The 13,077-nt window shown below is 55.7% G+C and overlaps 4 protein-coding genes across 5 annotated transcripts in view; 2 read left to right on the top strand and 2 right to left on the bottom strand.

The window, feature by feature from the left end:
* LOC126326521 (uncharacterized) overlaps window positions 1-13,077 on the top strand; it is a 60,051-nt gene that overhangs the window by 34,561 nt on the left and 12,413 nt on the right. The window lies entirely within an intron of this gene.
* LOC126326525 (eukaryotic translation initiation factor 3 subunit D-like) lies at window positions 166-2,054 on the bottom strand. Its single transcript, XM_049995669.1, has 2 exons — window positions 1,813-2,054; window positions 166-1,676 (listed from the first exon to the last, which is right to left on the bottom strand). The coding sequence occupies exons 1-2, from the start codon at window positions 1,988-1,990 to the stop codon at window positions 271-273; spliced, it is 1,584 nt and encodes a 527-aa protein (XP_049851626.1). The 5' UTR covers window positions 1,991-2,054; the 3' UTR covers window positions 166-270.
* Window positions 2,115-4,355, bottom strand: LOC126326524 (U4/U6 small nuclear ribonucleoprotein Prp4-like). Its single transcript, XM_049995668.1, has one exon. It carries the CDS (start codon window positions 4,182-4,184, stop codon window positions 2,493-2,495), a length of 1,692 nt encoding a protein of 563 aa, XP_049851625.1. The 5' UTR covers window positions 4,185-4,355; the 3' UTR covers window positions 2,115-2,492.
* On the top strand, window positions 6,377-9,329 carry LOC126326526 (serine palmitoyltransferase 2-like). Of its 2 annotated transcripts, none has more exons than XM_049995671.1 (5): window positions 6,377-6,560; window positions 6,692-6,766; window positions 6,953-7,741; window positions 7,810-7,970; window positions 8,068-9,329. In XM_049995671.1, exons 3-5 carry the CDS (start codon window positions 7,601-7,603, stop codon window positions 9,314-9,316), a joined length of 1,551 nt encoding a protein of 516 aa, XP_049851628.1. In that variant the 5' UTR covers window positions 6,377-6,560; window positions 6,692-6,766; window positions 6,953-7,600; the 3' UTR covers window positions 9,317-9,329. Both variants share the same exon structure in this region, with proteins under 2 accessions (XP_049851628.1, XP_049851629.1).

Raw genomic sequence — 13,077 nt, forward strand, 5'->3', positions numbered from 1 at the left:
TTTGTTTTTTCGAGACGTGTATGGAAAATTTACCCGCAGAAACAGAAAGGCGTTCTCTGCTGGCCGAACTCGTTCGTCCGCCCCCGCCGTCAGGTCGCAGGCGCTCCCGTCGTCCGGGAAAAAAAACGCGACCCATTCGGCGGGGCCGCGAGGGGAGAAAAGAGATACGGTCGCGAAGCCGAGGAAGGCGGAAGAAAACGCGGACACGGCGATGGCGAAGCCCGCCGTCCCGCGTCGAGCCAACAAAGGCTATCTATATTATTAAGTACACTAGGCTTGAGGCGACGGCGAGGGAGCCGGCGACGCGTTTTGCGCCTCGCGAGAATCAGCAGACGAGGAAGCGGTGATCTTGTAAAGTTTGACGCACGAGGCAGACGGCTCCTTGAAGAGCAGGTACTTGCCGTCCGGGTGCTTCCAGATGCACTGCAAGATGTGGCAAAGGACGGCCCACATGTGGTCCAGGTTCATGTTCATTTGGTGGATGATTTCTTTGGGCTTGTAGGTCTCTATGGCCAGGATGGAATGGTTGGTGGTATCTTTGGGCTTCTGGCGCGATATGAACCCGAGGACGACGCGCTCGCAGCCCGCGATGAGGGTCTGAATAATCCACCGCTGAATCTTGAACATATTGTTCTTCAACTCCGTGGCAAGGACGCACCCCGGTTGGTTCTCGAGTTTTTTGCGCCAATCGCCCGTGATTTTGACGTCGTACTCATTGAGAGTGCGGACAAGGAGCGTCGAGAGGCCCCCGGAGTGACTCGGCATGACGGCGTCGAACTCCGCTCGAACCACGAGCGCGAGTTCGGGCGAGATCGGCATGCGCAGGTATCGGTAGCCGACCGGAGCGATGTGCGTGGTGTTGGCCTCGCTCGAATAAGGACTCGTGTATTGGAATTTATGGAGTTTTTGGTCAATCAAGACCTGTTGAGAGAAGTTGTTTTGGACGAACATGGCCTCTTGGGACAGCTTCGCGGGCGCATTGAGCGCTTCCAGCTCGCTCGTGTCGGGCAAGTCAGACGCGTTCTCGTTGACGGATATGGAGTCGAAGCGCGACGAACTCTTATCGAGCCAAAGTTGACCGTCTTTTTTGGTGATGATGAGATCCCACGAATAGAGGGAGCGATGCATCGTCATCAGCATGCTCAAAATTGTGTCGATCATGAACACGTTTCCCTCCCGTTGCTCGGCGAATTTGTGCAAGTTCGGGTCGTCGGAGCTGGTCGGTTTCAAGAACGTCATCTCTCTCGCGTACTCGCGCTTCAGCGCCAGTTCGCTCTTGGTAGTCACCCTCTTCAAGAGATCGGTGTTGAAGTAGCCCACTTGTCCGCAATCCAGGAGAGTCGTGCAGTTGGTCGGAAACATGCAATTGCCAATTGGGATTTTCTGCAATTTGACAAATTCGAACAACTCGATCGGATCGCCCCATTCGGGGTTGATGCTAATCGACGGCTCGTAGCGGCGGTGGTCGTTCGCGTATCGCCTGCCGACGTGGCGCATGCCCTTGTTTCCAGCGTTTCCGCGATTGCGGTTCAGATTGGAGTTGTGCTGGCCAGAGTATCCAGTGCGCGACTGGCCGGGGCCAACGCGGGGCCTGTTATATATCTGTCGACGGAACCTCGTCAGGGGCTTTCTGTTGGGCGCCTTGTGGTCCACCAGCTGAAACTCCGCCTCTTCCTCTGTTCTCAGAGCCGCAGGGACAGTCGGGTCAGAAAGGAAATAGGAGCGTGTACACACGAGCACGCTTGTGTGGTGGCATGTACAGGTGTGTGTGTGCTTCGCGCGCGCATTGGTGGTGCGCGGTCGTTCGCGTACCTGATCCGTGGGCAGAGGACGCGGTGGTCCAGTCGGATATGCGACTGGATCGCTCCGACTTCGTGTAGGGCTGAAGTGGCAAGTCGCGCAAGAATTCTGGCAACAGGGTCTTGTCTGCCGTGGCGGGGGGGCCCCACCCGGTCGCGTTCTCATGAACGCTGGGTAATTGGAAGACCATTTGCGAGGAGGGTGTGCGGTTGCTGGCTGAGTGAGTGTTAGAATGGGCAGAGGCGGCCGACGCTTGTGGCAACAGTCCGCGTTTTTCTCTCCACAAAACAAATTCAGAAAAAAAAAAATTGCGGCACCTTCGCTGGGGGGGACTGCCTCCGCGGCGCAGAGGAGGGGCTCCGCATTCGGCCGGGAAGGTGGCACGGATTCAGAGGGGTTTATCGAGGCTGGTCCGGGCGCCACAGATCGAGAGAGCCACGTTCGGCCTCGAAGAGGGAGCGGCGGCGCTCCGCGAGTCGGGGGAAGAAGAGGGACGCCCAGGGGCCAGCGAGAGGGACTGAGCGTCGACAGAAGGGGGAGGAACGCTCGGGGGCCGGCGGGAGGGGGCAGAGCGTCGACGGAGAGAGGAGGGATGCGTCATTTGGCAGAGGCGGGTATACCGCATACACACACCCCTGTGTGTGTGCATATTGTTGCATGCATGCGTCTCCGTTTGTGTGGTGTGGGGCGCGCTAGTTCTGGATGGTCCACAGTTTGAAGGTTCGGTCGAAGCCGCAGGTGGCGATGACGATGCGTTTGGCATTTTTTGGGTTGTACGGAGCGTATTTGGCGGGGGGGTTTTGAGTTTGAGTGGAGTCGTCGACTTGCATTGAGTTGTCTGGCGATGTCGGGTGTTCCGTGAAACCGGTGGGGTCTGAATCGTCTGGAGAGAAGACGTCGATACCGGCGATTTTGCTGTCGTGGTCGGACAGTTCTGCGATGGGGCTCCAGTCGTCCGTTTTCCAGAGTTTTGCGACGTTGTCATAGCCCGCCGTGGCGAGGAACAATCCGTGTTTCGGCTGAAACCTGATTTTTGATACGAGGGCCTTGTGAGCCGGAAGGATGTAGAACAGTTTTTTCATTCTCAGATCCCAAATTCTGACGGTATGGTCGCCCGCCCCGGTGGCCAGAAACTGCCCGTTTGGGTGCCAGTCCATGCCATAGATGGGCTGAGCATGTCCGAAAAAGGTATACACCGGCTTTCCGCTGCGGAAATCCCACACGCGGGTGACAGCGTCGGTGCCGCCGGTGGAAATCAATCCGCCGTCCGGGTGGATGGACAGGGCGTAGACGGGTCTAGAGTGTCCGTCTTGCTTCAAGAGACATTTTTGGGTTTCCAAATCCCAAAAACTCCAGGTGGTGTCGTGAGAAGAGGCGGCCAAATAGGTTCCAGTTGGATGAAAAGCGACGTTGTTGACACGATCTTCGTGGCCCGTGAGGGTGCCCAGACAAGTTGAATCTTGAAGAGACCACAATTTTATAGTTTGGTCCGCCGAACACGTTGCTACAGACACGGACGAAGCGGACACGTGTGCCAATGGATGGAAGGCGCAATCGATTAGACGTTCGGTGTGGCCTCGATAAACAAGAATTTCCTGGCAAGTTGTAGCGTTCCACAAGGTGCAGGTTTTGTTCCACGACGCGGTAATGATCCACGTGCCATTTTTACTTATTCTGATGGACGATATAGGCCTCTGTTCAGCTACCACGGATGCAGAAGAAATGCACTTGCTGAGCGGCTGAAACAGCTCGGAATCCAACTCGTTTTGTCTGTCCAGCCATTCGTGGTCGCTTTCGTTCTTCAAGAACTCCTCTCTGGCTCTGAGTCTGTCTAGCCTGGCACGGGCGAGCTCTATGGAGCTGTTCAGGATGGCCATGCGCGCGTTGAGCAAATCGGTCGATCCAACCGAAAAAAACGGGCGCGAAGACGTCGCAGGTTTCTCTCGGACCTCTTCTGGCTGCACCGCGACGGAGTCCGTGGACTTGTTCGACAGATCCAAGTGCGCGAGCAACAGACGCAGGCGGTGTCGGCGCAGGGGCTTGGTTTCGCCAAACAAGATGATTGGTTCATGAAGTTCGCACAGGCGAGCCTTGACTTGCTCGTCGTCGATGGGAACGGCTATCAAATGGGCCTTTCTGCGTATTTCCAGGTCTTGTATGAGGCGCTTTTGCGTTTCCTGCGCGCTCAAATGGATCGAGCTCAGGGGCAGCACCTGCACGGAGGAGGAAATAGCGGGCGGTTGTATTTGAATGTTCAGGCTATCGGAAGCGGGTGGAATAGGAATAGAATGAGACGGACTGGACTCCATGAATAGAGAGGCGGAACCATTCGAATGGGGATCTGAAAATTCATGAGTGAAGTGAAGCGAAGGATCGTATTCCATCAACGCTGGCAGGGGTCTGTGTGGATGCTTCAAGGCTGCGGAAATGTGGTCCTATAGAGTCGAAAGGGGAGCGGGAGCATGAACAAGAGACGCGTTTCGTGAGAGTGAGACAATTTGGAAGAAAATTTTTTGAAGAGCGACTTGATAATTTTTTTAACAAGCTCTGCTTCATTTTTTTAGACCCCCAGAGCCAAAAGGACGCGCAATTGGCGTCGCGCGGGTCGCGGCGGCTTTCAGCTCCAGCGGGTTCGTGGAGATGCGGCTTCCCGAGAGGATGACGCGTGTACACATGTGCATGTATATGTGTATATGTATGTATGTGTATGCGTTTAGAGGATGACAGAACTGGTTCGAGATCGGACTTTGCGCGCTCGTCTTTCGAGAGTTCGCGACGTCCCCTTCAAGCTCGAGAGTGGACGCCGGAGACGCGCCGTGTTAGGGGGCCACCCCGCCTCGAATTTGGGTACAAAAAGAGCGGTTCTGTTCGAGGAAGAGGTTCTTTGCTATGGCGCGCATGTTTTTAGGACCTTCAGCGCGCGAGAGGCGGCGATAGGCAGCCGGGCATTTGGTTCGCTTTGAGGGGTGGCTGGAGAAGACGCGCGTTTTGCACGGAGGGCGGGGTTTGGGGGTCTGCTTTCCTCTGAGCGTTTGTTTTTTTTTCTGCGCGGCTGGCTTCGGCAGGCGTCACGACACCGTTGGTCCGAGTTGCTCAGGAGGTGGTGGGCGCGCTTTCGGGGAGCGAGGCGAAGAAGGCGCTTGGCGGAGACAGGGACGTTCGGCCGGTGGCGGACGTCAAATTGGCCCGTTTTTCTGCTGAGACGTCAAAAAAATAGGTCGAATTCAAAAAGAATGTGCAATGCTTTTGTTCGACACAAGTTTTGTATTTATCGAGCAATGATGCGCTTAGATTTTTTTTTGACTGAGAGCGCGTGGTGAAATATGCGACACCGAACTGGCGAGGTAGAATCCTGGTTGACATTTACCTGCGTGCATTTTGACGTTTTTCAGTTAGAGGGTCAGGGAGATGATGGCCTTGACTAGGTCTCCGTCGCTTGCTCTGAGGGCGTTTACAGCGCTGCTACGGGAGCACCCGGCTTGTGAGATGACAAGCTCGATGTCCTTCGGATTTAGGCCACTTTCGTCGACGGGTTTTTCAGGAGCGGCTTCTTCGGCCTTCGTCGAAGAGGATTGCGCTTGAGAGTCCTCCTCGTCCTTCAGGCTGATTTCCGGTATGTTGAGTTTTTCTGCGGCGTTTTGAAGGGCGGACGCATCTGAGTTTTCGATTTTGGTTTCTCCAAAAATAACGTAGATGCCTCCAGATGGGGAAGAGTACACGTCTGGGCTGTTGATGACGAATACGACCTGTTGGACGTGATCATTGCGAGGCCGAGGCGCGTGATGGTTTGACAGAGGGAGGGGGACGATTGGTGCAAATGATCGAGCACAGGGGTTAGAACGGGCTTGTTTTGAGGTCGCGCTCGCGAGCGAGCACCGAAGACTTTGGTATCTGAAAAAAGAAGTGGGGAATTGGCGGAGGCAAAATGGATCGAGCGCGGGGATGCGAGCAGAAACGGTACAGGGAAAAGGCATCCACAGGACAGCAAAAAAAACTATTTGACAAGTTTTTTTGTGCATTGAATGTGAAGGGTGTACTGGGAACAGAAACGGGGGATCGCATGGAGAGCGTTCGATGATTAGGCGGCGTCGGAGGGTCAAGCAGCGTGGGGTACTGCGAGTCTTTTAGGTTGGCTAGCACGTTTGGGATTATTCGGGGCAACTGTCCTGCAGGCGGTCCAACTCCGTCTATTTTTTCCCTGTGTGTATGTGATGGGAGCATTTGATTGACATACCGCATTATTTCTTTTGACCGCTACTTTGAAGTAGCCATTCAGTTGCTTAAGGCCGCTTTTAGACAAAAATTTGCGGACTTTCTTTTCGTTGCGATTTTGACGCTTCGGGGCTTCTTTAGGTTCCCTCACAGAGGCGTTTGACGCTGTGTTTTTCGAGGCGGGTTCTCTTTCTTCATCGGATTTTGGAGATCCCAAGGGATTTTGCAAAACCTCCGCAGATGCCATGAGTTGAGGGACAAAATGGTCGTTGAAAAAAACAGCGCGGAATATTATTTTTTTCGAATACAAAAATTTTGGATGACGATTTTGAGAAAAAGCCGAGTGGATCTCATTTTTGTGAGCTAAAAGTCCGCTATACACGCGAGCTGTCGAAGGATCGAAGGCGGTATTGACGCGTTCGGGAATGCGAAGTTTTCTGGTCGAGACTGAGAGTGACGGGGTTGTGTTGACATGGACGCGGTACTGCCCGAGGATTGGGCGTTAGAAATAGAAACACTCAAACACGTTTTTTTGGACCAATTCAAAGGTGACGTAAAGTTGGGGGAGAGCTGCATCGCTGCCGAGAGAAGTGGTTGGGTTTTCTGATAGAGGTGGCTAATAGGTTTTTTGCGTAAGGGGCGCGTATGCACGCGTTCCGTCGCGTGTCCGTCAAAAAAGAGCAAGAGAAGCCGAACGAATTTGAGCTTACGCTTCTACCGAATCCGGATGCGAGCAGTGAAGACGAAAACAGAGGTACAAAATTTTTTTAGGTTCGAAAAGAGTGTGAGGCGAGTTGTGTGAGCGGGGGGTCTATTTTGGCCGCGAGAGGTCGCGCTTGTTATGGGGGCGCGGGTCATTTTCGTAATGACGGAGTAGGGTTTTCTGATTGATGGGTCTTTGGTTTTTTCAAAAATTGGCGCGTTGTGTACGGTGAGACAGTTGGCCTGGTGCTTCGAGTTCGTTTGAATAGAGGTTATCCGGACGAGATGCCGTCATTGAGTTTGAGCCCGTTGAAGTCGGTGACGGCTAGGGAGACGAGGGATTTGCTGGAGAGGCTTTGCGATCAGGGTCGCGAGTTACTTGGGATGCAGATGCTTTATCCCCTGGCTCAGTTTTTGGTTGATTGGTTGATCGAGAGGAACATGAGCGAATTGGAGAAGATGAAGGACTCGGCTGAGAGGCTGGACGAGTTAGACAGAATGGCGGAGCAAGAGGAGTATGAGAGGAGAAACAAGGACGGAACGATGGTGACCAAAGAGAACTTCGACGCTTGGTTTAGAGATTTCCTGGCGCGCCACCCGGAGAAGATTCAGATGCCAAAGGAGGGCGGCGTGGCGGTGCCGAAAGACAGGTTGACAGGACGCGAGTATTTCGAGCAGAGCGCGCTGAAGGGTTTGAGTCTGGAGGGGTTGCCCACGAGCGAAGAGCAGGCGAACGTGAATTGGAAGTTGTTTGCTCTCGAGGAGGCGTACCAAAAAGACGAGTGAGGGGGTAGTGGGTGTAAGAATTGTTTTTACGGTATTTTTGTGAACATGTAGCGTTATTCGAATAAAAAAATTTTTTTCGTGACCTGATGCCTAGAAAAGGATGGAAGCCGGTTTCGGCGAGATGAGACTGGGGGTGGTGGTGAGTTTTTTCGTGTACTTGAGTTATTTTGTGTTGATAGTGTTTGGACATGTGAACGATTTTATAGACAGGTTGTTCAGGAGGAGGAGCAAAGAAGAGGCGGTGCGTGGGAATTTCGGTTCGAGGGAGGAGTCGACGGGCGGTGCTGACGGGCGTGTGCAAACCTACAGGGTTATCCGCCGTTGATGTCAGACTTCGAGGCGTTTTACACTCGAAGGCTGTACTCGAGGATTCAGGATTGCTGGAACAGGCCGATTGTCGGCGTGCCCGGCCCGTGGATGGGCGTGATGAAGAGGACGTCTCGAGACGAGACGTGGAAGACGGACTTGAAGTACATGCGCGAGGGGGTTTTAGAGATTTTTGCAAGAATGTGAGCGTTTTTTTAGAGTTAACTGACGCTGAGGTGTTCGCCGACGCGGGGCGTTTAGAGTGACGGGAGAGGTGGTGAGGTGTTTGAACCTTGGGTCGTACAATTATTTGGGCTTCGCGTCGAACGAAGGCCCCGTTTTTGAAGGTGTGGTAGAAAGTGTCAAGAAGTACGGAATCAGCACGGTGAGTCCGTATGCGATGCTAGGCAGAACCGCGTTGCACAGAGAATGTGAGAAGAATATAGCAGAGTTCGTGGGAAAGCCTGACGCGATTGTTTTCGGCATGGGGTACGAGGCGAATTCTACGACCATTCCTGCGCTAGTACAGCCCGGCGATTTGATAGTTTCGGACGGAAACAATCACGCGTCCGTGGTGTACGGATGTCGTTTATCGGGTGCGAGCGTGAGAGTGTTCAAGCATAATGATGCAAACGACCTCGAGAGAGTAGTACGAGACGCGATATGTCGGGGTCATCCGAGGCTCCACCGCCCCTGGCGTCGGATACTGATAGTCGTCGAGGGGGTTTACTCAATGGAAGGAGTGGTTTGCAACTTGCCAGAGATAGTGCGAATCAAAAACAAATACCGGTGCTACTTGTTTGTAGACGAAGCGCACAGCATTGGCGCGATGGGAATGACTGGGAGAGGGGTTTGCGAGTATTACCGCGTGTCTCCTAGGGACGTGGACGTGCTCATGGGTACATTTACGAAGTCCTTTGCGAGCGTTGGAGGGTACGTTGCAGCAGAGAAGCCGATTATTGATTTTTTGAGGTTTGGTGCATATTCTTCCATTTACGAGACGAGTTTGGCCCCTGGAGCGGCGAGACAGGTCCTGGGCGCGCTGGCGTGTATCAGGGGATTGGATGTCAGAAAAGGGCTGGAGTGCGAGCTGAATCCGTCCGTTTGCGCTCCGTTCCCGTCTGGACACGAAAGGTTGTCTAATTTAAGAAAAAATGTTTCATATGTGCGCAGAGAGCTCCAAAGGCAGGGGTTTCGAATTATGGGGTGTCCGGATTCACCCATCATTCCTGTCATGGTGTATTTTCCCGGAAAGCTCCCGGCGATTTCCAGAGCTTGCTTTGAAAAGGGGATAGCCATTGTTGTCGTTGGATTCCCGGCCACTCAGTTACTAGGCTGTCGAATCCGGCTCTGTATTTCCGCGGCTCACACGATAAGGGACCTCAAATGGGCCATCGGCGTCCTCAACCAAATAGGGAAGGATTCGTGCATCAAGTACGGGATGCATAGCGCCTCGTTAGAGCCCAGAAAGCCGAAACTGTCTATCTCGCTCGTCAAGAGAGTCGAATAAAAAAAAAATTTTAGGCCGGAATTGGACGAAAAAAAAAAACCAACACGCCCTCTAGACACTTTCTCCTATGAACACCGAGGACTTGACAGCGCTGGGTTCGTGCAGAACGTCGAATTTCGCGTTTGAGGGGACTGGGCGGTTTTATCTGCGCCGGACTGGTGCAGAGCCGTTCAATCTTGTACCTCTGGTTTGAAAACAGTTTTTTTTTTTTTTTTTTCTTCCCCCCTCCTGACGCGCGTCTCTCCCAGACTGGCTTGAATTGGCTCTCTACGAATGCGCTCGGTTGTATGTCGCCCACTTTCTTGTTCCCGAAAAAAAAGACGACCTGACTCTCTTTCTCGACAGCCTCGCGGAGGTCCGCGCGACCGAAGGCGCCGGCGGACGGGAGGACTTGATCTCCCTCACCGAGTGCCAGCTCCGCCGCCGCCTGCGCGAGCTGGGCCTGCAGACTTCCGAGCTCGATGCCGAACGCTTTGAGTGCGGTGCGCAAACAACCCCGCAAAAACGGACCCCCGCCCAAGCGCAGGTACAGACGCAAGCGCACCAGGAGTCGCCTCCCGACCGCGAGACGACGCTGAGACGCGTCCTCTCGCTCCTGCGAGAAACGTCGGAGCAGCTCTGCGCCGAGGAGGGACAAAAATCGTGGTCTGGACACTATGGATTTATCAAGATTTTAAGAAACTTATCCAGCCTGTCTCTTTTTCAAACGCTGTTTACTCGTCCTGTGCAGGTCGAGTTGGGGGCTGGACGGGGCGAAGCGGGGGCGTCTTCTGTGTTCGAGTTGCACTTGCGCGCGGTGGAGAGTCACCTGGCCGGGGCGTCCGGAGGGGTCGAGTCGGCCGAGGGTCCGACGTGCGCGCAGCTCGCGACGTGGGTCCAGTTTTGCTCTAACCTGGTGACGGGGAACCGAGGGAACCAGGAATACGTGTGGAGGCGCGTCTTTCCGGACCACGTTATGTGCGTAGAGAGCGGCACTCGAGTTCGATTCGCGTACATTTTCTCTGACACATGAAAAAAAAAAAATCGAGTAGTCGACTATTGAGCAGGGCCGAGTGCACGGCCGAGTCGAAGCGGGTGTCCGGCAGCGTCGCGATGTTTATTCACAACATGATTGTAAAGAACGCGTGCATGAGGTACGTTTCCGGGAGGCGCGTCCCGTTTTTCGTGCGCACTCTATAAAGTTGTCTCCCCGTCCCATTTGTCAGGCGAAGGTTTCTCGAGCTTCGGTGCGTCGACGCGATTGCCGAGCGGCTGCTGAAGGACTCGGAAGGAGAGCAGGTGGAAGAGAGCGGTTACTGGATGTACGAGCGGGGTGATGGGTGCGTGGTCTTGTCGCGGAGAAGCGAGTCCTGACGCGGAAAGCGGTTGCTGTTTGAAGTCAGAGGTTCTTCAGGTGCGCGTGGGCGAGTTTACCGGGGGTGTACGAGAGGTTGGAGGAGTCGTCGAGGGAGGGTCGGTACGTGTGTGTGTGCGTGTGTGGGGTGAGTTTGCGGACGGTCGAGGCGACGAGTGGAGTGGCTGAGAGCGTGGTTTAGGTGGCGGCGTCGAGTGATGGAGGTGTACAAGGAGTTGGCGGAGGGCGCCTCGGAGGAGGGGTCGAGGGCGGAGTGGGTTGGCGAGGGCGCGAGAGTGGAGGACTTGGCTAGGTTTTTCGAGTTCTGCAGGGCGAGGCTCGGCGAGGGGAGGGCGTGCGAGGGCCTGATAGGGTTTTTGGCGGTTGTGAGCGCGGAGGTGCGCGAAGAGGCGGCGAGAGAGGCGGCGGCGACGACGGGGTTGGTAGGTGCGGTGGTGGGTACGTAGAGAGCGTGGTAGAGGAGGGGGTGCGCGCAAGGACGGGAGGAGTGACGGCTTGAGCAACAAGGTGAGTTAGGGCGACTGTCGAGGTCGGGAGGCGAGGCGGCGTTCGGCCTGAGAGCGGATTTGATAAGGACGGTGGGCAACTTGTGTTACAGGTGCAAGAAGGCGCAAGACGCGGTACGTGAGAGGGGGTCGGGCGCGCCCGCGCGGTCCAGAGGAGAGCTGACGAGAGGCGCGGGGGGGGCCGTAGGTGCTGGAGGGGGGTGGCATCCCGTGGATTTTGGCAGGTCTTCGAGACGACGACGAGCAGCCGTGTACGCGCGAACGGAGGGGGTGTGTGTATATCGAACGTGTGTGGGCGGATGTATGGACGGGTGTCTGACGCGGGCGAAGTGATAAGGGAGTGGTCGGTGTGGGCGTGCAGGAACGTGTGCGAGGGGAACGAGGAGGCGAGGGAGGCGGTGAGGAGGTGCAAGGAGGGGAGGCGGTGAGGAGTGTACTAATTGAAGAAGTAGGGGCTTTGCGTGACGAGGTTGAGGTCGAAGGTGCCTTTTTTGGGGAGGGGGGGGAATTCGATGTCGGGGTGGTCGTGCTGGAAGTTCGAGAGGAGGTGTTGGAGGATGGGTCGTTTGTGGAGTTCTACGAACGCGCGCCGGAGTTCCACGTTCATTTGGTCCACGTTGCAGGCGTGGGACCAGTAGGAGTCGTGCACGGAGGAGAAGACGATGTGCTTGCGTTTGCAGGCGAGGGCGGTGAGGAGCATGTGGCTGGAGTCCAGGGAGTGGACGAAGTTGGGCGGGAAGGCGCTGCGTTGCTTGAGGGGGTTGACGGGTCTGTTTTTGGGTGGTTCGAGGGTGAAGGTTTGGAAGGCGGTTTTGACGACTTGGGAGCGGTGTATTTTTTTGTAGGGTTGCACGATGGGGAAGCCGAGGGGGGTGACCCACGAGACGAGTCGGTTTTTTTTGGCGATGAGGGAGGCGCAGGTGGAGAACCAGTCCATGATTTTGCGGGCGTCGGTGAACATTTCGTTGAGGGAGTCGAAGGTGCATTTGGCGAGGTAGACGGAGGCGTGGTACTGGTCGCTTTCGGAGAGACTGGGGTTGTGTTCGGAGAGGGCGTTGGCGATTTGTTGCCTGGCGCCGATGAAGGTGACGCCGTAGACGCTGGTCATGACGGTTTGTTTGACGATTTTGCGGTTGATGTTGCCGAGCAGGAGTTGGGCGATGTGGACGTTGTTGGAGGCGTCGTGGGCGATGCGGGCGGAGACGAGGTCGCAGACGTCCGAGTAGACGTCTTGGGGTTTGTCGGAGGGGGAGAGGTTGACGGAGTGGGCGCCGAGTTCGTCGCCGCCGAGGGCGGCGTAGTGTTGGAGTCCGTTGCAGGTGCCGTCTTGATGGATGGGGAGGGAGCAGACGTAGTGTTCGTGTCCGGAGGGGTGGACGAGGGCGCTGTGGAGTTCGAAGCAGCAGGCGAGGCACTGCCAGGGGTCGTCGGCGCCGAGCCACCAGCGGGAGCCGCGGAGTGGGTGGAGGGCGGAGTCGTGGATGTCGGAGAGGTGGGAGTCGACGAAGGCGACGCGATCGGAGAAGGAGCACTTGTCGAGTCCGTAGAGGTTGGCGAGTTGGATTTTGAGCCAGTAGAGTCCGCGCGGTCCGAGGGGCAGTCCGTGGGCGAAGGTGAGGAGTCCGCGACAGAGGTCGCTGCCCATGTGGTTGAGGTGGGGGGGGATGGGGTAGACGCGGCCGCGGAAGTCCATGTTGTGCGGGAAGTAGATGACGCGGTTGAGGAACTTTTCGGCGACTTGGAGTTTGAGGAGGAGGTCGCAGCGAAGAGAGTGAAGGTTGTAGTTGGCGGTTTCGGCTTTTTTCATTTGTTTGTACCAGGAGGCGGTTTTTCCCTCGGGGCCGGGAGGTGGGAGGGGGTGGTCGATCCTGGAGGGCAGGTCGGCGATGTCGCCGCCCTCG

The sequence above is a fragment of the Schistocerca gregaria genome, unplaced genomic scaffold, assembly GCF_023897955.1.
Source record: "Schistocerca gregaria isolate iqSchGreg1 unplaced genomic scaffold, iqSchGreg1.2 ptg000994l, whole genome shotgun sequence".
Lineage (NCBI taxonomy): Eukaryota > Metazoa > Arthropoda > Insecta > Orthoptera > Acrididae > Schistocerca > Schistocerca gregaria.